Source organism: Protobothrops mucrosquamatus, unplaced genomic scaffold (genome assembly GCF_001527695.2).
Source record: "Protobothrops mucrosquamatus isolate PMUCROS unplaced genomic scaffold, P.Mucros_1.0 scaffold1047, whole genome shotgun sequence".
NCBI lineage: Eukaryota > Metazoa > Chordata > Lepidosauria > Squamata > Viperidae > Protobothrops > Protobothrops mucrosquamatus.
This window is the reverse complement of record NW_015387279.1, coordinates 438,852-463,636: the sequence shown is the minus strand read 5'-3', so window position 1 is coordinate 463,636 and position 24,785 is coordinate 438,852. Positions and strand designations below refer to the sequence as shown.

General features: G+C 37.0%; 1 protein-coding gene across 1 annotated transcript in view; it reads right to left on the bottom strand.

The window, feature by feature from the left end:
* ARNTL (aryl hydrocarbon receptor nuclear translocator like) overlaps nucleotides 1-24,785 on the bottom strand; it is a 48,077-nt gene that overhangs the window by 14,006 nt on the left and 9,286 nt on the right. Inside the window, exons 2-12 of the mRNA XM_029284875.1 lie at nucleotides 15,253-15,397; nucleotides 13,738-13,885; nucleotides 12,677-12,697; nucleotides 10,125-10,163; nucleotides 9,667-9,708; nucleotides 8,785-8,942; nucleotides 8,176-8,255; nucleotides 6,016-6,108; nucleotides 5,337-5,454; nucleotides 2,627-2,776; nucleotides 1,294-1,540 (exon numbers count right to left, since the gene is read on the bottom strand). Coding sequence (XP_029140708.1) covers nucleotides 1,294-1,540; nucleotides 2,627-2,776; nucleotides 5,337-5,454; nucleotides 6,016-6,108; nucleotides 8,176-8,255; nucleotides 8,785-8,942; nucleotides 9,667-9,708; nucleotides 10,125-10,163; nucleotides 12,677-12,697; nucleotides 13,738-13,877 — 1,088 coding nt within the window. The 5' untranslated portion in view covers nucleotides 13,878-13,885; nucleotides 15,253-15,397. The remainder of the gene's footprint in view (nucleotides 1-1,293; nucleotides 1,541-2,626; nucleotides 2,777-5,336; nucleotides 5,455-6,015; nucleotides 6,109-8,175; nucleotides 8,256-8,784; nucleotides 8,943-9,666; nucleotides 9,709-10,124; nucleotides 10,164-12,676; nucleotides 12,698-13,737; nucleotides 13,886-15,252; nucleotides 15,398-24,785) is intronic.

Below are 24,785 nucleotides of genomic sequence, written 5' to 3'. Positions count from 1 at the left end.
TGACTACATTGATTTTAACTGGAACTCCTTGGGTATGAGAATGTTTATTTTGTTCTCTACTCCCTTTACCTCAATAAAACTTTTATTTATTGTGGATTGGTTTAACACTGGAATTTTGTTGGTTTAATTAAAAAATTCTCATTAAAAGCTTCCTTATGAGAAATGCAACAGTTATAAATACAAATCAGTTGTGTTTTGTATTTCTGGATTTTGGTTGGGACAATCCAAAACATCTTCCTCTCTACTTTTTTCCGTATGGCTGCACTGGAAAGTGAAGTTCTCAGAGAAAGAACTCACAATTTCAGCCTGACTGGTAACAATCTATTGTAATTAATTATTGGGGACCTTTGAAATAAGGGTGAAGTTTTAAATTATCTTCCCTCCCAGTACATATACTGTACACATACCTTTCTTCAAAATAATCTCATTTTCTGCCAATCTAGAGTTAGATTGCATATACTGGTATACAGTATTTTTTAATTTTAATTTTTTTTTGTTTACAAAATACCAGTTCCAATGCTCTAAGGAATACATCTGGCATTGGCTTAATACAGCTATTGTTCAGCTTAATACAACTGCTGAAAATTAATTATAGCTGATGCAAGAAATTCACCATCCCGTTGCATTCTGATTAATTTCCTCTATTTTCCCCTTTGGAAAAGTAAAATAAACTCATTAATAAACATTTTACTACCTCCTACATAATTAGAATAGAATATAGAATAACAAGAGTTGGAAGGGACCTTGGAGGTCTTCTAGTTCAATGCCCCGCTCAGGCAGGAAAATTATAGAGCAACAGATATCAAAGGAACTGTTTTTAAAATCTATTAAGTGCATTTTTACAATCTAATTGAGGACTGTATACTTGTATCTCTTAGACAGAGACCTCTCATGACTCCGGTGATAAGGCCAGTGTCAGCTGATGTTGCACTGTGAAATGATAGCCTCACTTTGGCTTCTTGTACTATATTGGGAGTTGGGCAGGGGAAAGTAGTTCAAAGTTCACTTCAGCACAGCAAAGAAAGATTGTGGATTGTGCCAGTATTTCCATTCAGACATTACCACGGTCATCATTCAGCCAATTGTCAATATTTTTAAGCATTTTTTTTCCAAGTTTGCATTTTATGTTACAAAGAGTAAACAAATCAGTTCACTTATATCAAAGTGCTGAAGTATCTTGCAATTTGTTCACCATCATACAAACATTATTGTTGCTTCAAACAAGCCACCTAGGGTCATCTCAAAAGAATAAGAATTATTGTCCTCAAAGGAAGAATTAAATGCTGTTCTTACCTCTGATCTACAAATACAAATTTGCCATCAATTGCATGTCGCGAAACATATTCTGTGGGTTTAACCCTGATTTCTCCATTTAATGGTTGAGGAACTACATGAGGATGTAAACGTCCGATTGCAACAAGACAACTTAAGTTACAGCCTTCATTATCAGGCTCATTGTCTTCATCTAGTCCCATTTTTGTTGGTGGCCAGCTTTTTAAATATCCTGTGCTGTGGATAGTACAAAAGCTTTTGCGATCTGCTACAAAACAAAATAAGGTTAAATAAATAAGCAAACAAATACATTCACAGCTTGGAATCAAGAGAAACTGTGTGTTATAAACCAGTAACTGGAGACAGAGATGGGGTCTCTAGGAAGAGAGCAATGGTGAAACACTTCCAAAAAATCTTGCTAAGGAAATTGCAGGAATTAGTTCAGGCAGTCCCCCAAAAGTTAACACTAACTCGAAGGCACCAGAAAGAAAAATACAAACAAAATAAACTTTAATCAGCACTGCCCTTACGCTTGATTCGGTGGCCACAGACATGCTACATTGTTCTGAAGCCAGGAATAAACCATGATAGTTGACAATTGCCCTAGCAAATCAATTGCTAAAATTGAATGGGGAGGACTTCTTGACTGTGTCCAGAATCACAGAGTGTCATATTCTGATGATTTGTTATCAGGCATTCTCAGCATACTGCCTTCACTTTGGAATGTGTTCCCTACATGATTTGTGAGCTACCAACAGCAATATTTTTAGATGATTTGAAGACGAATCTCTTCATCATACTCTATAATGAAGATGTAGTTATGGGTTTTGTATTCCATATATTTTAAATTGAATCCTATTTTTATTTCACCTGCTTTGCATTTTGTATTTTAATTGACATTCTACTTAAAAAAAAACAAGCTATAAGTTATAACTGTTCTTGAATTCAGTATGTGAATTTATTTAAACTGAGATAATTTTAGGATCTATTCATAAACCTAAGGTGTTTTTAAACCATATCAGCAAGGAAAACTTATCTTGCCATTCAAATAAACATTATAGTTATAGTTATGTTCTGCTTTTAAATTTTTATTAAGTTGGTATTTTAGTCTTAAATAAATACCATTTGAAAGATGTTTTCCTAGGACACTAAGGAAAACTGCTTTCCCCAACAGCTTTTCTTCATTCAATATGCAGGCTTGCATAAATCACAGCAGTTAATTGCTATTATCTATATAACACCAAATAATTTAGATTTTGCTGGATTTATTGCCTGAGACTGTAAAAAATAACTTTTTATCCTACTTTGTATACAAATGTTATATCACCTAACGCCACTTAGATCTTCTTAATACCTTTCTTTTTAGAACAGGTGGAAGGAAAGTCTTTGTCTTCTACTTTCACTGAGGGTCTGTTGCATTTCATCCTACAAAAAAATGATCGTCTTGCTCCAGAACACAGTCGTGATGGCCCAGGTGTTATATCTGTTTTGACTGGAAGTCCAGCTGTGTGAAGAGAAAAAGCATTAATTCCAAACTGTTGAGTATGTCTGATCCAAGCTTTCTATTTCAAGTCTACAAACTCCGGTTATGTTTATTCTGAGTTATGTGTTACATTTTAATGGGAAACCAAAAAAAAATCCCAACAACCTGTTGGCCCTTGTCCTAGCCCCAGTGATCTTCAACATACTACTAATAAATGCAGTGACTGGATGAAGAGGTTCATTCTCCAATTTGCAGAGGAGATCATTGGAAAGACTAAGGAGAAAAGAAAAAAGTAGATCTGAAATTCAAAAATGGAATTCATATAAAGAATGGTTGCTGGAATTGGGTATGTCTAGTTTAATGAGGAGAAGGACGAGGGGTGACATGATAGCAGTGTTCAATATCTCAGGGGCTGCCACAAAGAAGAGGGAGTCAAACTATTCTCCAAAGCGCCTGAAGGCAGGACAAGAAGCAACTGATGGAAACTAACCAAAGAGAGAAACAACCTAGAACTAAGGAGAAACTTCCTTACAGTTAGAACAATTAACCAGTGGAACAACCTGCCTCCAGAAGCGGTGAATGCTCCAACACTGGAAGTTCTTAAGAAGAGACTGGACAGCCTGAAATGGTATAGGGTTTCCTGACTGAGCAGGGAGTTGGACTAGAAGACCTCCAAGGTCCCTTCCAATATCATCATTATTATTGTTATTATTATTGTTGTTGTTGTTGTATTTATTTATTTCATTAGAGAGAAAATTAATGTACGAATAAAGAGTACCAGCATATAATGGAAACTTACTGTATCTAGATTGTTAGCAAAATATTTTTAAAGGATTCAAGATTGGACTTTATCTCTTCAATCAGCAGTATCATGTGATTACCAAAAAGGTTTAACGGATTTTTTTGGCTGTATTAAGAGCCTAGTTTGCAAATTCACCTGAACACTGGGCACAATTCTATGCGATATATTTTCATATGAATGATACATTGAAATGGCAATAAAAGTTATCAATATTATGGAAAAGTCATCTGCTGAGAAAAATGAAAGTTAGTGGATATGCTAAGATTGAATAAACAATCTTTAAAACTTTCTTGAAATATTTGAATGGCTATCAGTTTTAATACATTAAATTATGACTAAAGCTAGAGTACTGTCATCTTGTAGGACCAATAAAATGCTCCTTGACTGCAGCTGTGCTTCCCTATGGAACAGTGGTACTCAAATCCACCTGTTCCCACCTGATCAAACTTTTGAACTGTGTAAAAACTTGAAATCTCTTTCAGCAGGGTCCTGAGGTACAATAAAACGATCCACTTCCTAGTGCATTTTTTATTGTTTCTTTTCTTTCTTTTTTTATCCTTGGGAATTTGCTACCTTTCCCCACTGTGTGGAATGTATTCTAGTTCTCTGTTTGTTGTCTCTATTGTTTTTAATTGCTGTTTTTAACGTCAGTGTTTAAGTCACCTAGAATAATTTAGGAGACTGAAGTTGCAGGCAAATTGATAAATAAAACTATAGTCATATTTGTTGCTTACATATGTGATTGGTGAACATGGGACATACAAGTAAAGAGTACCGGTATGTCTTATTTTCCTAAAGTAGCATACTGAAGAGACACATGGTTGTTATGCCAAAAAAGAAAAATATTAATAGGAGTGATATGAAAATGATCTAGAAGTAAGCTACGTAATTTCCCCCTTGCTGGAACCCTGGCAGAAGTGGTTTATCCCTTCCATAGGAACATGTTGCTTTTTGAGAGAAATAAGAGAGATGAATAAGAAAAAAAGGAAGATGACAAATCATATACAGAGGTCAAATATATGGAGAAATCCACAACTATAGTTAGATCAAAACAGTAGTATAACCAAGGGCCATCTCTCTCTTTCAGTCTCTTTTCATATCATACATACACTTTCCCTCATACAGTAAAAGAAAACTATACAAACTATGAGAAAAATAAAGTTTAAAATATTAATAATTATATAATTTAATTTTTATCCCACCTTTATTAATTTATGTAATTCATTAAAAATTAATCAATTAGTTATAAATATTAATAACAGAAAACTTCAGAATTAGTACAGGACTATAGTTTACAAAAGTTCCAAGAAGAATCGTAACTAACTATTATTCTAGGGTCTGCTACACATGGACTTAAATTTGTCTGAAGGTTCTAGCAGGGCAGCACAGCGCTCAAATAGCCTTGACTGAAAAAGTGGGACAACTCCTCTTGTTTGAGATTGCTGGGATCTTTCACCAAAGGGCACAGTGGGAGGGACACACATGGAGCAGTGAGAGAGGAAGGGGACAGCCCAATCAGCCAAGTCAATCCTGGTGATCCAATGGGGTGATAGAGGTTGCAGCCAGATCAACTGCACATCCAATAACTAATATTCATTCCAAAGCTATAGCTAGTATAATATAATATTGATGTACATGACCATGTACAGTCTTTTGTAATTAGAAAAAAAAATCTCAACTTTTTTTAAAAATAGCTATTTACTGTTATAAAGCATTTTATTCTGTACTATCCCAAAATAAAATAAAAATAAAAGTTGGATAAACTGCCCAAGTACTCACTTTTTGCATCTATGAGCCTTTCCCGTGGAGCAGTATCTGAAGAAGAGAGTTGTTCCTTAACTTTGGCAATATCTTTAGGATGCAGGTAATCAAACAGGCTCTGGCCAATCAGATCGTTCTATCAAGAGAAAATACATACAACTAGTAAAGTCATTATAATCTGCTACGATGCTTTCAGCAAAGAAAAGCATTGGTTTCACTAAGTTTCTTGATATTCAAAGTAGTGGGAAAATAAAATATGATTGCTTAATATATTTCGTACCAATAATAGGCTGATTTATTCATCTGATTTTTATTCTTTTAATTCTGAGGGCCATAGTGATGAAAAGAAAACAAAATATATCAAGAAAAAGACAGCTGACCAAACACGAAACAAAACCAAACAAACCCCCAAAGCCAACCAACTAATAACCAACCAAAGGGAATCATCTCACATCCTAGTTCAGGGCCTCAAAGAACAACCCAATCTTAAATTTGCTAAAAGTCTTTTCAACCGTAAAATGGAGAGGGTCATGATTCTTTAAGCACATATTTGATTGTGTGCATCATTACATTTAGAGTAATATTCCAGATGTTGCTAAACTATAACTTTCAACATTTCTCCCAATTTATAAATATTTTATTTCTGTTTCATCTTCTATTTTTTTTCTTTCAAATCATACAATAGGCAAAAAAATACCTGACTATAATTGAGGATTTTGAAGACAGATTCCGAAACAAAGAGTATCTTCCCTCTGTCACATCCCACAACGAAGAGAAAGCCATCTGCTGCCTAATAGTATATAAAACAATTTTTATATCTTATTTACATATTTTTGAAATTAATTATAAAGTTAAGTGCAACTGAATTACACTGTGTTTTCTCTGAAGATAACAAGAACAAGATTAACACATAATAAAATGCTAAAGCAGATCTGCGTACTTTTTTACTGTCTCAGCAGTGCTATAAACAAAAAAATTAGTATCACATGTCACAGCTAAATATCTAATTAAAAATATATAATCCAGTGACCTTAAACTATATTGATTTAAAAATAAAACAGCAAAAATAGTTTTTCTGTCTTTTTAAAGGTTCCTATGGGGAAATATTTTTGTTATTATCTTTATAAGAGAAAGATTAGGCAATTCATTCTTCCTCCTCTTTCTGTTGTAAATCTTTGCAGATTATTAAAAGCTGCCAGGAGTAGTATGTTTGGAAAGGCCACAGAAACACAGAAGGCAAAATGCCTGATTTTAATTTTATGACTGCTGATAAGATCTGCTTACAGAGAGGAAAAAAGTATTTTTTTTTAAGAAATAGGTCATTTTAATTCATGCTACTTTTGTAAACTGTCATTCTGCATGTTCTGGAAGACATTATATGCCAGGATGACAGAACAAAAGCACAACAATGCAACTGTGATTTCAAATAAACTTCCAAAGTCTCACTCTGTGGACCTGCTGAGGGATTTATTGAACTTTTTCCAATCTAGCCTTTTCCATATTTGTTGTATCTCAGTGGCCCATCAACACCAGTCAATGAAGTCGTTGGGATGACTGGCTGAAGATTACGATAGTTCAACAGATCATCTCAAGAATATCTTATTAGGAAGATCTGACCAAGCTTCCATTACAAACTGAAAGGTGCTTACTGCTTTAGAAAGCAAAGACAGCAATGCCGGTCATATGAAAACAAAAATACAGGTAATCCTGGATTTATGACTGTAATTGAGCCTGGAATTATCATTGTAAGTTATGCTGGTCGTTAAGTGAATCAACACAGTGACAGCCTGATTTTATGACTTTTTTTGCTGAAGTTGTTGAATGAATCACCGCAGTCATTATACAAATCTATTATGCACAATGGCTGTTTTTTGCTGTAAATTGGAGGTAAATGCCATTTCCAGTAAAAAAAAAAAAATGTAAATCAATGACTACCAGATGCTACAAACAGCTAAAAATGCGGGATAGTTGCCAAATGGCCAAAATGTGATCACTTGACTCTTGTTGGGAGCCTGGCTATCAGAACTTTGAATCCAGCTTGTTAGTAGTCCTGGAGAAGTCTATTATAACTTTGAACAGTCACTAAGCAACTGGTCAAGGACTACCTATAAAATACAATCAATGTATTATTAGTGTTAGGCCAATTCAAGGATTCAAAAATGATCTGTGTGTGTTTGTCTGCCTTAACCTTTGAGGATGGCTATTGTGCACTCTACAAAAATCTCTTCAGATGCTCTGCACAGCTATAATAAAAACCTCTTTTTATGATGAAAAAAACCCGAACTGTATTAACATTAATATGCTAAAACAAGAGCACTGTGGATTTTCCAGTAAAGTGGGATTCTAACTTCGAAGCCAATAAACCAACTCAGAGGGAGAATGTTGACAAACATTTTGAAAAAGGTTCCAAAGAGGTGTTTTGGAACTGGGGCAAGTGCAGTGTCTATTTTACTACTCATCAAAGTAGTTAGATGGCTTATTAATGAATAGAGGAGAGAAGTTATATTAGCATCCAGTAAAGTAGAATATTTGTAGCTCAGGTTAAAATGAGGGGTCGTTGGTGCTCTCTGATCTTGCTTGTTTTCTTACAGACATTTCATTACCCAAACTAGGTAACATCATCAGTGCTACTACGGGGTGCTTTTTGCATCCATTCTTTGCTCGCCCCACATTCTTTGAAAACCAACTCTAAATAATTTGCCCTGACAAGGCAACCAATAAAAAGGGGACCAAGGTTTTTGTTTAGAGCATCCACCTGTTACTTTGAAAGAAACTGCAGTCAGTGTGTCTGGTAAAAGAAAATCTTCTCTTTCATCACCCTTTATGACACATTCATGTAGCTGAAGCTTATACATACCCTAAGAATTAGATGCTTTAATTCATCATCTGAGAGAAAAGCAGGTTTGTAGTTTGCTTCAGTGTATGGATTTGTAGCACCTTAAGGCAAAAGAAAAATATTTTAAGTAAACAATCTTATCATGTTAATGTGGAACATGTGTTAAGCTCCCATGTATGCAGCTATGCTCAGTATCTTAAAGCTATTTTCAGTATCCTCTGCTTGAAACTCTAAAATAAATTTGATGTTTTTCATAAATCACCAAGCTACATTTTAATATTTTTAGTTTGAAATCAGTGTATTCAATAATACCATGATGAACTGTCATATTTATTTTGTACCTTTCAACAACAGGAAACTATTACTAGCTAATCTGAAACTCAAAGAAAACAGCAGCTAAGAATATTTTCTCAGTCACACACTCTTTAGCTATCTTCAGGCAAGCCACCATTCTCCCAGTAGGTTTTTACAAGAGGGAAAGCTAATGCTGGCCCTTCTGACTGTAGCCTTCCAAGTGTTCCTGAAATACTCATCCAAAGTGGTTTGATTATTCAAAAGGACTCAAAAAATTCTCGGTACCTAAAACTCATATATGGAATCATTCTATCTACACATTTATTTCAAACTTACCTCGTAAAGTCTTCATGTGCTGAACCGCCATTCTCAGAACAGTAAGTTTATCTAGCTTTCTGGACATAGCATTGCACGTTGGCACTAAAGAAGCCAATTCATCAATAAAGCTGTTCATCTTATCACGACGCCGTTTTTCAATCTGACTGTGAGCCTCTCTAAGCAATCATGAAATAAAAACCATGACATACTCAGCACCCAATGTTATAATTCAGTTCTTATCTATAGTATTTGTAGGACATGGTTATGAATGTTTGGAGGTTTTTTTATACATATGTATTTAATTTATGGGCTGCCCATTGGAGCTGAGCAGCTAATACATGTAAATAAATAAATAAATAGATTGCACTGGGCTCAAAAGCTTGATCAAGTCTGAAACAAATTGCATAGGGAAAAATAAGCCTTGAATAACTTCCCACAGCATTCTCAACAAATCAGGAGCAGATATTATATACTGCAAGATGAACATTAATGAATTCATGGCAAATTGTGATCGCCATTATTTTTATAAATCACACTTTAAATTATGACTTATTTTCCATGGTTAATTCGATTCTTTTTTTCCCAGATTATAAAAATTCTTTTAAAACTGCTATCTAATGATTGGACACAGTTAAGGGAGCTATCTGCAAAACAGATTGCCAATGTGAGCTATTTTAAGAGCTGATGACTGAAGACTGTTGTGCCCAATAAGTAAATACAAGTAGAATATTTTTTCAAATATAGTAATATATTCTTATATTGTCTAAAAATATAAATTAGTACTGATGAATATAAAATCTTTGTAATTAAAAAAAACAAGCATGAAACTCCATTTAGGAATACATCTAAAAGATCTGCATTTATTGCAACTGATAACTATAAAGATTCTTATTACCATACCTTGCATTTTTTATTCTGCCTTGTTGGTCTGTATATTCCAACCTAGTGGAAAGCAAAGTGACAGAAGTTAGATTTGATAGCAGCTCTCTATTTATAATGCAGCAGGAGAAAGGCGGCATCAAAAGAAAGTGATACTCAAAGCCTCACTGAATACGTGGCACTAGATGCAATGTCACTGATGTTATTTCAATTTCAAAAGGATCGCTATGTATATTCTCTCACCAACATTACCATTTCTTTCTCATTGGGTATTCTATTGGGATTTGACACTCCAGTACTATTAATCTGGTCCTTTGAACATTCCTAGATTCCCAGAGATCCTAACTATAATCCACATGGAGCAAAACCATCCTTTTATCTCCAGAATAATCAAAACGTTATACTTTTGGAAAAGTTTTTTGGGAAAAAAAAGCTTTTCCAAAATCCAATCAATTTGTCAGTGATGAACCAATAAATACCTTCCATGTTGATCATCCTTATCAGTATCCATGCCTTCGCTATAAAATCAAAACAAAAGAAAAATCAACATGACACTAAATGAGGTAAAAATTGTAACTTTTTATACCATGTTGGTAAAACACAAACATTCATATCATTGGAATCAAATGTTATGATACAGTGAATATATAAATTGTATTGGGAAATAAACTGTTGAGATGCCATGGACAGCCTTTTATTCCCCAAATAGCTAAACTTGCCCATACTGTTTAATACTCCGATGCATTCTTTTTATTAACTAAAAGAATGAAAAACCATGTTTAGCAGACGAGATCAATGAAAATCAAATAAATATTAATATTGATGGTTGCCACCAAAAAACAGCAGGGTTATCTCTAGTTTTGGCTCCATCTGGGTAGTATATTTTGTTTTGCAGCAATGCAATGCAATGCAATACTTCATGCTTCTGCTGCCATCAACAATAATCAGTGCTGGATTGTTGTTAAGGATGGTATATATGAATTAAAGCAAGGGGGTTTATGTTTCCCCTCAAAAAATATAACAATGAGGCACACACTCCATTACTATTTGCAGCAGCAGATTCATTTAGCTCAATAGAATTAATGCCTAAACAAATATATAGCACTCATTCAATTAAGAATGAATACTATACGTTCTATATGTGTAGTACTTTCTACTCTCTAATTTGTAAAACATTTAAGTTTTTCATTGATAGTTCATCTTTAAGAAAAAAAAATCAAAGTAACCATCTTGGTCCAGTCCAAATGATGAAACAGACAGTCCAAAACTCAGTAAGCCTTTATATCAAAGGCATGGCTAAAAATGGGAAAACTCAATAAGAAAATGAGAAAGATTTGGGTAGGTTTTCCTGTCCCTACTCCCTCAGTAAAAAGAAGGGAAGACCAAGAAGTGGAAAATTTCCCTCTTATCTGTAGCTTTGGCATGCCTAGTGTGATTTTATATTATTACCAGAACATGAAACCTATTATGTGGTGCATATTGTACTGTATATTGCAGGAAGAAAACAATTTTCATAATTCTTGTAAGATTAGCTATTAAATTTTCTAGTCCCCAGGAAATATACAATAGATGTTTATCTTTCTCTCTTGTCAATATTCAGACACTGGATGTTAAGCAGCACAAATAACAACTGTGGGTAAAGATTTAGTTATATAAACCTCTGCATTATATTTTTGCAGGATCCAGTATGGATCGGTCACCGGGACTAGAGACTTAATCTTCTGAGCTTTTGGACTTGTGCTGGTGCCCATCCTCAGAGAACTTCTCTCTCACCAGAATGTGTGCTTTAGGCTATTTTATGGATATTATTTATATAGTTCTTGGGTGTGTGTGTCTTTTTATTAGTTGAGTAGGGTGTTGATGGGTGTTGACGTATATTTTAATATTTATTACTAGCTGTACCCGGCCATGCGTTGCTGTGGCTCAGTCTGATTAGCATGTGTTGCTTTTACGTCCAACAGATGGCGCTGTTTTTCAAAAAAGCATGTTTTTACCTGTCACAGGTGTGACATCTATATAATAGTAGGTATATAAAAACACGCGCGTATTCAAATGCAATGTTGTGTCAAAATTTCAAAGCAATCGGTGAAGAACTTTCGGAGATTTAAGATTTTGAACAAACGAACATTTACATTTTTATTTATATAGATAATAGTCATTTTAATATATTACTGAAATATTAAAATTGTTTTGAAATGCTGAATTGTTTATTCCTTTCAATTCATTAATACTCACCAACCCCCAAGATTCCAACAACATAAAATGGTTTTTATAAACCTGTTTCTTTGAAATTCCTTCCTTATTAAATTATATTCCCTCTACAACAGTTCAAAGTACGATTTGGAATATGGCTTTAAAGACTAACTATGGTATTCAATCTGGAAAAGTCTGCATATCCCCGGTCTAGCTCAAGTGTTAGAAAATGGGGGGGGGGGGGGGGTAAAGAAAGCAGTAATTTTGTGTTTGTTTGTTTTTTAAAAAAAATATTACATGTCTGTGGAAAACAGAATGGGGATTAAATTGTTGAAAGGAAGTCTAGAACAGAAATGAAATACATAGATAAATGTTCTGCTGTCAACGGTGTCTACCCACAATAATTCATTAACCTCTTTTTTTAATCCTAAATCTTTAGAAAACTATTCAGAACATAAGAAAAAGAGAAAACTTATTTTCTAGAGATTTCTTAGAGATCTATAAAACAAATGTGAATGAAACACTGGAGATTACATTACAACTTACAGGGATGTGTGTGATCCCCAAATTGCAGGTCCAGCATTTTCTAAACTAGATAATGATTTAGAAACTATTAGGAACATAAAGCTAACAATTCAACTGCAACCAACATTTGTTTAAACTGAAACTTTTCCTATCTGTTGTACATGCTCCCAAGTATTTGCTTTTTAAAAGTATTGTATCAGGCTTATAAAATTTAATGCTACTGAATCTATTTCACACTGTTCTTATTTGAGGTACTTTTAAATAGTCAATTCTATAATAAGATTTCCCCACCATCACACAATTTTATACTTACTCAAAAGAAAACCCATCGAGTCTGAAAAGAGATAAATTGTACATTATACTATTAATAAAAATGTCTATTGGCATACTGCCCACATATATATATATACACACATTATGAAAATACTTTATTTTTGCTACATTTGTTCCAACTGTGAAAATTGTACAACTGGAACAGTGACAATATCTTTAATTTTATTTTTAACTATTTTCAACATTGAAGTTTGGTATAGTGCAGTGGTGGCGAACCTATGGCACGGGTGCCAAAGGCGGCACGCAGAGCCCTCTCTGTGGGCACGCGCGCCGTCGCCCCAGTCCTAGACCTTCAGCTGGGTTTTACAAAACCTTTTCGCTTTAGGCCTCCGACGCCGTGTGCAAAAAAAAAAAAAAAAGGTTCAATCAATCAGTCAATTTCAACTTCTCGCGGGGAAAAAAAAGATCTTGCAAAGTTGGAATTGATTGATTGAACTTTTTAGTCCCACCCAATCTGCCATTACCACTGCAGCCACGCCCACCCAATGGGCCACGCCCACCCAATGGGCCACACCCACCCGGCACTCGACGATGCACAAGTGGGTTTTGGGTTGCAGTTTGGGCACTCGGCCTCTAAAAGGTTCGCCATCACTGGTATAGTGGTTGAGGCATCAGACTAGAAACCAGGAGAGTTCTAGTCCCATCTTAGGCACAAAGCCAGCTAGATGATCTTGAGCCAGTCACTTTCTCTCAGATCTAGGAAGGAGGCAGTTCCAAGCCACTTCTTGCCCAGAAAAGTGCTTGGAACTGCCTCCTTCCTAGATTGTCTTGTCCAGACAATCTCCAAGAATCAGACATAAAGTCTCAGATAATTTTTTGTTCTTTAATACAGACATTTGAGATTGGGACTTCTTATACAAGGTTTGCAAAGCAAACATATTTACTTTGGTATATTTTGGATTAATAGATCCATGCTGGCACTTTATACAGGTTGAGGAAGACCTAATAGTTTTTGCTGAAAGTAAGGTGCAAATGCCAAAACAGAAGTGCATTACAAAGTCAAGGCACAGCTGAAGTGTGATATGGGTTGGAAACACTTACTGGTAATCAGTAGAACTTCCTTTCCTTTTCCTGTTACAATCCATTCCTGAAGAGTTAAGAGAACTAGAGATCAAATCAGTGGGACCAGGTGACATAAAATCACTGATCGTGGAGGTAATGTCCATCCTTTGGTCAGCCATTGGATTGCCTAGAATTATTAAGAGGGAAACACTAAAGGATTACATCACAAAAAAGACAGTTGTTTGTATAGTTACCTAGTCTTTTGTATTCTAATGCTCAGTTGATTTGTTATTTCATCTCTTAGCATTACTGTGCATCAAACAGGAAAGTAATGTTCTTCACCTGCTAGAACAAAGCTTCCCAAACCTGGGTAAATTACACAAAATTGGGTAAAAGTGGTTTTTCTTTGGGTTACGACACACGCACCCATTATCCAATCACAACAGGAACATTTAAATTGATTTAAAGTGTTTTAATTACATTGGGTAAAAAGGACTTTTTGATAAGCACTTTGGAGTAACAAAGGAAAAAATGGGTAAATTCTGCGCTAGAAGGAACAGTTAAGAAGAAGTCCCATTCTACATCATGCTCCCCTATATGCTCTTGGGGAGCTCACAAACAAGAGATTATTTATGTCCCAAAGGCTCTAACTATGGACATTTGATTATAGCTGCTAATGATCGATCTGTCATTTTTAACACTGTAATGCCAATAGATAAGTTGGCTGACCCAGGGTCCATTCATAGTTCATAACTGACCTTGGGAAACACATATATATCACTTAAGTCAAATTCTCATGCTCTTGGGACAAATGCTGAACACAGATGTACTTTGTAAAAAACAAACAAAAAAACAGGTGAACCTGGCAAGAGCTGGGTTATTCTTTTTATGAAATATTTTAGCTGTCACAAGATTTTTTTGTTGATGTTATTTCTATCATATTATGCGATCCAGGGTGGTGTCAAGGTTAAAGGTGCCGGACTAGAAACCAGGTGATTGTGTGTTCTAATCCTGCTTTAGTCATGGAAGCCAGCTGGATGACACTGGACCAGTTCCTTTCTCTAACCCTAGGAAGAATCCTAGAAAAGATTTATGAAAAATGTTGTCAAGAAAATAGTGTGGATTTGTCTATGGAGTTGCCAAGAATAAAATCTGACTTAAATATAAATATAAATATAAACAAAAGTATCAGTTGATAAACTGAAGCTAGGGTAACAGGGTTATGGTATGAAACACTTATGAATTTACCAAAGTTGAAGTAGCATAACAAGCTCCTATTCCTAACAAGGGTGCCTGAAGCTCTTGGAATGCACTGAGTAATTATTTGATGTCTCTAATTAAGAAATAAAAGAAGACAAAACAACAACACTGGACTCGTAAGAGAAAACAACACAGGAAAAAAAATAACTTTTAAAGTTCCAAATAAATTTAAAGGGAGAAAAAGTGGGGCAATACAATTAATTTTAATTAGTTTCAGCTAACATCTGAAAAAGAGACATTCTCTTTCTGTGAAAGAAACGATAGAGCAGTGGTTAAGTTTGTGGCTCTGCTTACCTGTAAGCCTGATCTCTTTAATCCTAGAATCACTCTGCAAAGATGTGCTGTTCTACTGTTGCCAAAGGCAAAGCAACCCAGTTACCTTAACTGTCCTTTCATTTCCTCCAGTCTTGCTCGTCAACACTTTCAAGGTGCCTCTGTGCTAAGAAAACAAATATCATGCTGTCAATTTACTACCACCAAATCACTGGATATAGTCTTTGACCTTTAAACAAACAAACAAACAAACAAACTAGAATTTTTCTCCATAAATTAAAGCAAGCCATATGGTCAAAAGTACAACAAGACCTCAGTTAAGACTCTCACTTTATATGAGTTTCACAGAACCATGTTAAATTAAGAGTTGCTTACATATTGGTTGCTTTTGCTGACTTGAAACTATGCCAATAAAATCTACTAACTCACTACTAATCTCTAGCTGGGCACTTTCCACAGCCAGAAAAAGAAAGAAAAGAAATCATGCTTACAAAACCTATTCATGGAGGAGATTTTGTTCTGCATTACAGAGGAGAGCCTGGGCGTAAGAGAACCTTTCTCAACTTTAGGCTGGTATTTGTAGGATCTTTCTGCTGGTACTGGAGTTAGATGAAATAACTCACTGCATGGAATTAAAGGTGTAATAAACAAAGCTGAGGTCTTCCATTAATACAAAGAGGTTTTCTTCTCTATTGCTTCCCACCCTTAATTTGCACCAAGGAAAAGACTGCTCTTCTGGGCAGGCTGCAAAAGGAATTCCCTTCTTCCTGACCATCGACCATCGAAAATAATCCAAGATACCCAAGTGTTTCATAAAGTAGGTGCATATATTCAAGCAATCAGAGGTATGCTCAGACTCTTATTGAGAAGCAACAGATCCATGACTTTTTCCTAAAGGGTGGTTTCAAGAGCTTGTTTTTTTCTCATACTCTAGTGTGTTTAGCGTATTTGATATGCATAGTGCAGTGATGGCGAACCTTTTAGAGACCGAGTGCCCAAACTGCAACCCAAAACCCACTTATTTATCGCCGGGTGCCAGGTGGGCGTGGTGGGGTGGTCATGGCAGATTGGGTGGGTGTGGCCAAGGTGGGCCTGATCACCTCGATGTTGCTCCTGGGGAGGGATGTCTGTGGGGACCGGGCAGGGTTGGGGGAGATCCAGGGGGTCTCTGGCAGGTGGGGCAGTGGGCAGGAGGCTCGTCCTGCGGGGTGAGGCGAGGCAAGGCAAGGCAAGGCAGGGCGGTGGTGCCATTGTCACAGGGCAAGGTGAGGCAGGGGCCGGGGTGGCTGCTGCCTGAAACCATCGGCCCGCACACACAGAGGCCAGTGAGCGCATGGGTGTGGGATACATCCGGCCATGTGGGACCTCGGCAAGTTAGCGGGCGGCTGGTTGAAGAGGGATGGTTGCCATCTCCAGGGCACGGCGTGCGTGCCCACAGAGAGGGCTCTGAGTGCCGCCTCTGGCACCCGTGCCATAGGTTCGCCACCACTGGCATAGTGTATCTTGATACCTCATAATAATAATAAATCAATATATTTGATATACATACAAAGTAAATGAAATGCTGCCTGCAATTCATTTTAATGCGAAACAAAATTGCACAGAGCGTCAGATCAATTTATTTATGTTATCTTAGATCTGTACAAACACGAGATATTTATATACTTCTATATTTAATGGATTTACAAGGCCACCCAAATGAAATGTGACTCCACAACAAAAATAAACGATAAACAGAAGATATAAAATCTTTGCTAGGAAATCCCCGTTTTTCTTCCTCCAGTTTTGCTGAGAATGGTTTTAAAAAGATAAAGGCGGGATTACTAAAATTTCCAAATGAAATGTTTCCCATTACTACCTGGGAGGTCTTCTAAATGCCAAAAACACTTACATGAATTATTTTTAGAGGTAACCTTGGGCATCAGTTTTAAAGAGATTAGCATTTCGTGCCTTGCCTAATGCATATTTTACAGGCATACACACCCTGGCAGCTCAATAACTTCATATGAATATTGCAAAAAAACCTGCAATGCTAACTAACTGCATTCCATATTTACATACTGATACAAAATCTAAACAACATTCCATTAAAATATGATCTAGCCTTGTTACCAACACTGTTCTCCACTACTTATACTACATTTTAACACCAGTTAATTCTAACCCTTCATTAGATTTTATCATATTGGATTTTAAAATAAGTATGATTGCTGCCAAGAAATACAAATTGAGCCTGTAAGCCTGACATTCTTATTTAAGCTTTACCACTTGTTTATTTGATACACCAATATAGTAATTATATATACTAAATTGGATCTAAATCTTTTGTTCCAAGAAAGAAAAAAAGGGCTCCAATCTACTTAAGTAAGCCTAACACAGAAGATCTTTTAATTAATTATTTTCAAAGAATGAACAGGAAGAACAATTTATTCCTATTTCCTTTTCCCCCGTAGGACCCTAAAACATATTGTCCTATCAGGTTGCTCAGTATAGGCCAGTGATGGCGAACCTTTTAGAGACCAAGTGCCCAAACTTCAAACCAAAACCCACTTATGTATTGCTGGGTGCCGGGTGGGCATGGCCGCTGGGTGGGCGTGGCCCGCTAGGTGGGCGCAGCTACAGTGGTCATGACAGATAGATGGGCATGGCCAGCTCAATGTTGCTCCTGGGGAGGGACGCCTGTGGGGGTCGGGCAGAGTTGGGGGAAATCCAGGGGTCTCTGGCGGGTGGGGTGGTGGGCAGGAGGCTGGTTCTGTGGGGTGAGGCAAGGCAGAGCGGGGGTGCCATATCGCAGGGCAAGGCAAGGCAAGGCAGGGGCCAGGGCAGCTGCTGCCTGACACCATAGGCCCCTGCACACAGAGGCCAGCAAGCGCATGGGTGCTGGGATGCATCCGGCCACGTGGGACCTCGGCGAGTTAGCAGGTGGCTGGTTGAAAAGGATGGTTGCCATCTCCGGGGCATGGCACGCATGCCCACAGAGAGGGCTCCGAATGCCACCTCTGGCATGTGTGCCAAAGGTTCGCCACCACTGGTATAAGCAGTCATGAGTTAATGACCCCTCATTCAACACCAGTTCAAAGTTATGACAGCACTGAACAAATGGTAGTTACAGCAATTGCAGCATCCCGGTTATGATCAAAATTCATGTTCTTGGCAACCTGCCCACACGTAGGACCACAGAGGCACTTCGATTCTCCCCACCTGCTTATCTAACCCTCCCATCTCTGTCCTTTTGGCCGTCCTGCCACTCTGCCATCTTTGCTGGCCCAACTACCCTGCACCCCACTGGCCCTGCTGCTTCAAGCCTAGCAAGAAGGCCCCATGCAATCAGGATAAGGCTTCATGGGAAGAAGGTTAGCAATGGGAGGAAGAAGTAAAGAACAGCTAGGGCCTGCATAGCTGGCAGAATCACTGGAGTGTAGGGCAGCAGGGAGTGGAGCACAGAGCCAGACATGTGGCAGAGCAAACAGAGTGCATGGCAGCCAAAGGGGCACAGATGGGGGGAGATAGGCAGATGGGGGGAGTTGAAGAGGAGGAAGTTCCAACTGAGTCTTGAGGTTGGGTAGGATCAAGCCAGAAATGGCTTGGATTGGGATAGTCCTTGCCTAATCACCGAGTGGCATTCAGTTAATGAGACAAACTAGGACTGCTGGGATTGCAGTCATTAAGTAATGTGATCACTTGATGTCATACTTTACGAGGACATTACTTAGCGAAAGAAATTCTGGTCCCAATTACTGATGTTAAACAAGGATTATCTATACTCTCAAATAGAGTTCACGGGTAGGGCTGGGCTGCAGAAAAAAGACTGCATCAATGAAAATTACTCTCCTTCATCCCCACTGTGTAAGAATGTCCAGCCTGCAGAGCTTATTCAACTATGGATCATATTTATTATTCAGCAGATTTAACTCGAATATCAACTCACATAATCTAATTTTCCCTTTAAAAATTCCCTACAAAACTCAAGTATTTATTATGGATCTTAGCTACAATTCCAAGATTTCATATAAATTCTCCCACACACCACATTCTCAGAGTTCCACAGTTCCTTCTTTCCACCATTGTTCTAAAGCGATCCATGACATACATTGAGTGCACTGAGCTTTGGCCAAGGCCACACCCTAAATTATCAGAGATGTGAATCTTTTTCCCTACAACTCCCAGAATTCTTAGTCATAACTTCAGGGAAAAACTACACCAATATTTAATTATTTTATTGTCACTCAAAGTGAAAACCATACATTTTTCAAAATCCAGTTTCAGGTAATCTTAAAAAGTATTCCTTCTGTGATTTGTAACTCGATAAATTGTTTACAATCTCTGCTGTGGTTTATTTTAAATGAGGAGGCAACAGCTGTCCACTTTATTGTACTGTAATGAGATGTGATGCTGTGAATAGATTTATTCCTCTTGTTTATTGAAGCACTATAAAAATACTCTGAAAATGAGGCAACGTTTGCCTGCTGTAACAGACTGCAAAAACACCCTTTAACTTTCTTCATGTTGTGACCAAACCTTGTTGCCAAGATACTTCCAAGGACATTCTCACACAAGAACACTGCTATTCTCTCCTCAGTGCTTCATCTTAAATGTTACGTTTTTTGAGAGAGAAATAGATAAATAAAGGGCCAAGACACTTTATGCTGTCTTGGCCCTTTATTTATCTATATATGCTGTCTTCCTCCTCCCCCCTTCCCCACACTGAAAGCAGCCAGTGGCTTGATTTGGGGCTTCTTGTTTAGAGACTGCCTCTTTTCACAGAATCATGCAGCAAATCAGATCATAAGCACCACAAGCATCAAAACCGGAGCCGCCCAGGGTTCAATTCAAAATGGGCAGCTATATAAGCGTTTTAAATAAATAAAATAAACATCCCACTGAGCAAATCAAGGTCAGAACCACAACCATGAAAAGCCTGCCAAGACCCCTTCTAAGTAGTAGCATTTCAACAGGCAATGTATAGACCTCTCCTCCTGCCTAAGAAGAACGTTCATTATCGGCATCCAACAAGACCAAATTCTCAAACCCACTAACCACAAAAACAGTATTTGTTAAATACTATACCAGCAATGTCTGCAGGACAGCCTTTCAGACAAGGAATTCAGCAGCAATGAAATATATGCAGGGGGTTTCACTGTATGCACTGACATGAAGATGAAAAGCTGCACAAACTGTATACAATATGGATTTTTGTTTTCAATATGCTTGAAAGTGTTGCCTGAGTTGAAAATTGTTAAGAAAAAAATTTCTGGGTCAGAGCAAAGGTTCAGAGACCAGATACATGATGATGGACTATCATATATCATATCGTAAAGGTAGTTCTTGCATAACCACAGTAATTGGGATTAAAATTTCTGTCGCTAAGTGATATGGTCATGAAGCATGAAGTCACATTACCGTTTCGCTTAGTGACAGCAATCCTGGCAAGTCCCTGTTGCCATCAACTTTAAGTGAAAATTGTGGATCATTAACCAAAGACTTCACTGACTGTGACTTGCAACTTCCTGCTATCTTCCCATAAGCAAAATCAATGGGGAAACAGCTGGAAGATTAAGTCCTGGGCAGCACCTGAGTGTGGTGCAGTGCAAGTGTATACAGGCTAGGGAGGGGATGCTACTGTGCGAGGACGCCCTACAAAGATCACTACTAGATCCTTGCAATCTCAAGGAGGGCTTCCTTGGGGAGAAAAAAGCAGCAGGAACAATTTGCAACTTTTCTTCTGGCTTTCTCATTGACTTTGCTTGTGGGAAGCTGGCTGGGAATGTTGCAGATGATGATCACACGATTGCAGGATGTTGCAACCATCATGTGGGTGCCAGCTGCCAAGCACCCGGACTGCAATCACATGACTGTGAGGGAGGTATGATGGATAGAATTCAAGGACTCATCATAGGTACCACTCATTCAGCACCATCGCAATGGTTATTACTTGAGGACTACCTGAATAGGAAACAGCAAGTAGGACTGAAAGATAATAGTCTCTCCTACTAATTTCCAATTTACCATTGAAATGTGTAGCCAGAAATCTTCACAGAATCAAAGGTGTTTGTGTAAATGAGGAGAGCAGCAGCACCCTTGCAATGTAAGCTTCATCCTTCCTGGATATGTGTACAACATTATGAAGCAGATACAAAAAAGGCAGAATATTTGCATTGTGATAATAAGATGCCATTTTTGTCACTTAGTCCCCCCCCCTTCCTAGCTTCTGTATATAGCATATGGCCACCATGAATAACAGCTATTCCACTACTATTGTTTAGGGAAGTACTATACAAACAGACTGCTATTATTTTCACTTCAAACCTGTTTTTGAAACTTGATTCCCCCCTCCCTTCCAATATAGCTGTTTTTAAAACAATTCAATTCAAAAGAAAGACACTAAGCAGGATGGAAAGAAATTCATTCTTCCACAGTGAGAGTAAAACCCTGATAGAAATCATTGGAGCAAGCATGTATACGGTGAGAAACCATCATGTAATTTCCACCTTCTTTGAAAAAATTCCCATATCATGTAGAAACTTTGAAGAAAAATTATATTATGATTTACATATGTAAACTTCCAGCCATAGATGGTAGATTGATGGATGCAAGCAAAACATTTGGAAGAAAATTAGTAAATGTCAACTTTACTTTAACATTTCCTACATTAAATCCAACACATACAGTATGTATTTAAAATTTTTCGAGAAGGTAAAATTATTGAAGTATCCAAATAAAGTAAGAAAGATAAAAGGAATGAAAAGAGAAATAAAAACATATAGTTATGCCAGCCACCCTGCTATTGGATAATTATCATCTTATTCTTTCCCCATCCTCTCTGGCCCTTTTTAATCCCCAAATCCAAAACCCATCAATTCAGTCTTTTTTTTTTCTTTAAACAAAATCCCCATATAGGGTTTCCAGATTTTCAAAAAAGCCTTTATCTTTTTTTCCCTGACCAAACTGGTCAGCTTCTCCATTTCTGCAGATTTAGTTAACTTTATAATCCTCCACTGTAGACATTTCATTACTTTTCTATCTTTTGGCATACATTATTTAGAATATTTTGAATTTTATTAATTATATTTCAACATGTAAGAATTGTCATTAGTTTTTTTTACTTAAAATATTTTACTGATATTTCTGACTTCATGTTGTGCTTCATTCTGGTTATCTTTATTTCTTTGTGCAGCAATACAGATTTATGGACTCAGTTGAGTCCATACTCAGAAACTCAAGTCGAGAAGGGAAGAACACAAACTCCTACATTCAGTCCGAATTTGGAAGAATAGAAATATTTGAAGCAGAAAATACTGCTTATTTAGGGGCCAAGGATGATTACATGCTCTATTAATCCCAAAAGAAGACAGTTTTGAATTTAAGACAATCTTCTCTCCAAAGGAACATTAGAGATTATAAATACATACAAAAATCCTGTGTACTGTGTAGTTTTACTTCTTTGTCATCTAAAACTACCATTTTCCACTGAAACCAATTCTGGAATCCCCCAACCCCCAAATAATAAATGGATAGACAGATGATGGATAGATGACTGAATGATAGACAGACATGCTCAATAACAAGTCCATGGACTGGACCACAGTATATATTCTGGTAAATACGCAATGCAAAGGGGAATAGCCCTTCTCCCAATTTACAAAACTGGGGAAAACTCCATCTTCCTTGTGGGGAAATACAATGGTTCAGCATTATCCCAATTTCATATTTTCAAATATTGTTGAATTATAGTAGTTGTGTTCACTAGGAAAGAATGGTTCTCTGAATAAACTGTGAATGACAGATTAAGTCCTTTATATTCTAAGATATTTTCATCAAGGGTATTCCTCCAATGGCCAATACTCTTCAACTAATAGACTTAATTCTAACTGAAAGCCTTCAGAATATTCTGACTCCTTGTCACATTTAATTGGAAACAAAATACTGGTACATTAAACACTGGTATATTAAAATGATATACCACACTTTGGGAAAGATATCAACAAGACTAAATGCATGTTGGTGTGGTTAAAGGACACAATCATGAAATTTATGCAAGGCAAGAAGTCTATACTCATCTTCATTTCAGAATAACCAAATTATGATCCTAGCACATGTTTATATCAAAATGTCAAGCCATTATTATTTAATGTTCAATTCTACCTGTACTTTCATAGTTATAGTGCAGAATTGCAGAATGATTTGGATGATTTGTTTTTATTCTACCTTACCTATACAAACTCAATACTGAAGTTGGTAGGATAATTGCTGTTGCCTCTTTCTTAGGCTAGCACGTTTAGCAATAGTACTTGGACTTATGTATCACTTCATAGTGCTTTACAGCCTTCTCTAAGGTTGTACATGCCCCACATCATAACTCTCTATAAAACAGTGATTTGGGAAGTTTCTTCCTCTAAAATTAACTTCCATTATCATGGCTGCATCTCTCCTAACCAAGCTTCATGAGCTGACAGCCTGACATTGGGGGGTGGGGTGAGAGAAAGATTGAAATGTAGGGAAGAAGGGGAGGATGAAAGCCCAGTTGTGCCTTGTGAGAAGTTTCAGCCAGGCAAGGTCAATTATCGATATGCAGAATTGGGAACCGAGAACCTGTTTCCTAAACAATATACAAGCACCTAATTGGACACTTACAGATAATCAGGGGAAGGGGGAAGAGGAAAATTTACTTTGTATTGTTTGCACGGGAAAACCTCAGATTCAGCTTACAATACTTCTGTAACCATCTAAGCTTCAGTAAAGTATACTTTTGGCAAAAACAAAATGGCCAGAAATCTTTCTTTGCTAGATGACTAAGTGGGATGATTGACATCCACACAGCAATCTGCCACTGTGATATTTTACCCAAACCTATTCCTCTAGTAAGACTACCTGTTAGCTGCCATATATTGTAATATACAATCTAATGACATAGAAACAAACAAGAGATAAGGTTACTTGCATGGCCAGTTAATCATTATTACTACTTACTATCTTCAAAAGCCGTATAAGGCATTGTTCTGCTGTACACACGTTATCAAGTTAGCAAGCTATGCATAATAATTATGGCATAAAATCATAAAATAGCTTAGAATAGCGATAATTTAAACAAACAGTAGAAAGGAATGATTTGTACAGTGGATTCACAGATCTGGCACTCTACACAAAATTATATGCATATAAATATATAAAATGTTAAGGGCTTAACAGCAAGCACAATTTTTTATATCCCCCCCCCCCACTGTTCAGAAACTTTGCAAGCACTACAATTACTACTAAGGTTACTGAGACAGTTTTTTGAAGTGGGGGGAGTATCACTGCCAAGTTTGCTGCAATTTCTTCCTCAGCCTTTTTTCTGTTTGTTTTTAACTGCCCTATTTACATGCTTCTTTATAAAAACAGCAAAATCTCCACTTGGCTCTTACCCAGGTTCGTTTTTAAAATAGATCTACTATTTTGCCCCAAATGTTCCAAAGCCTATGAATTCAGCTCAGTTTAAACTGCTCTTTTATTTGCCTTATTTGTTGCTCCTTTCTCATAATCCTCAATCAACTTTGCTTAACTTGACCCCTAATCAG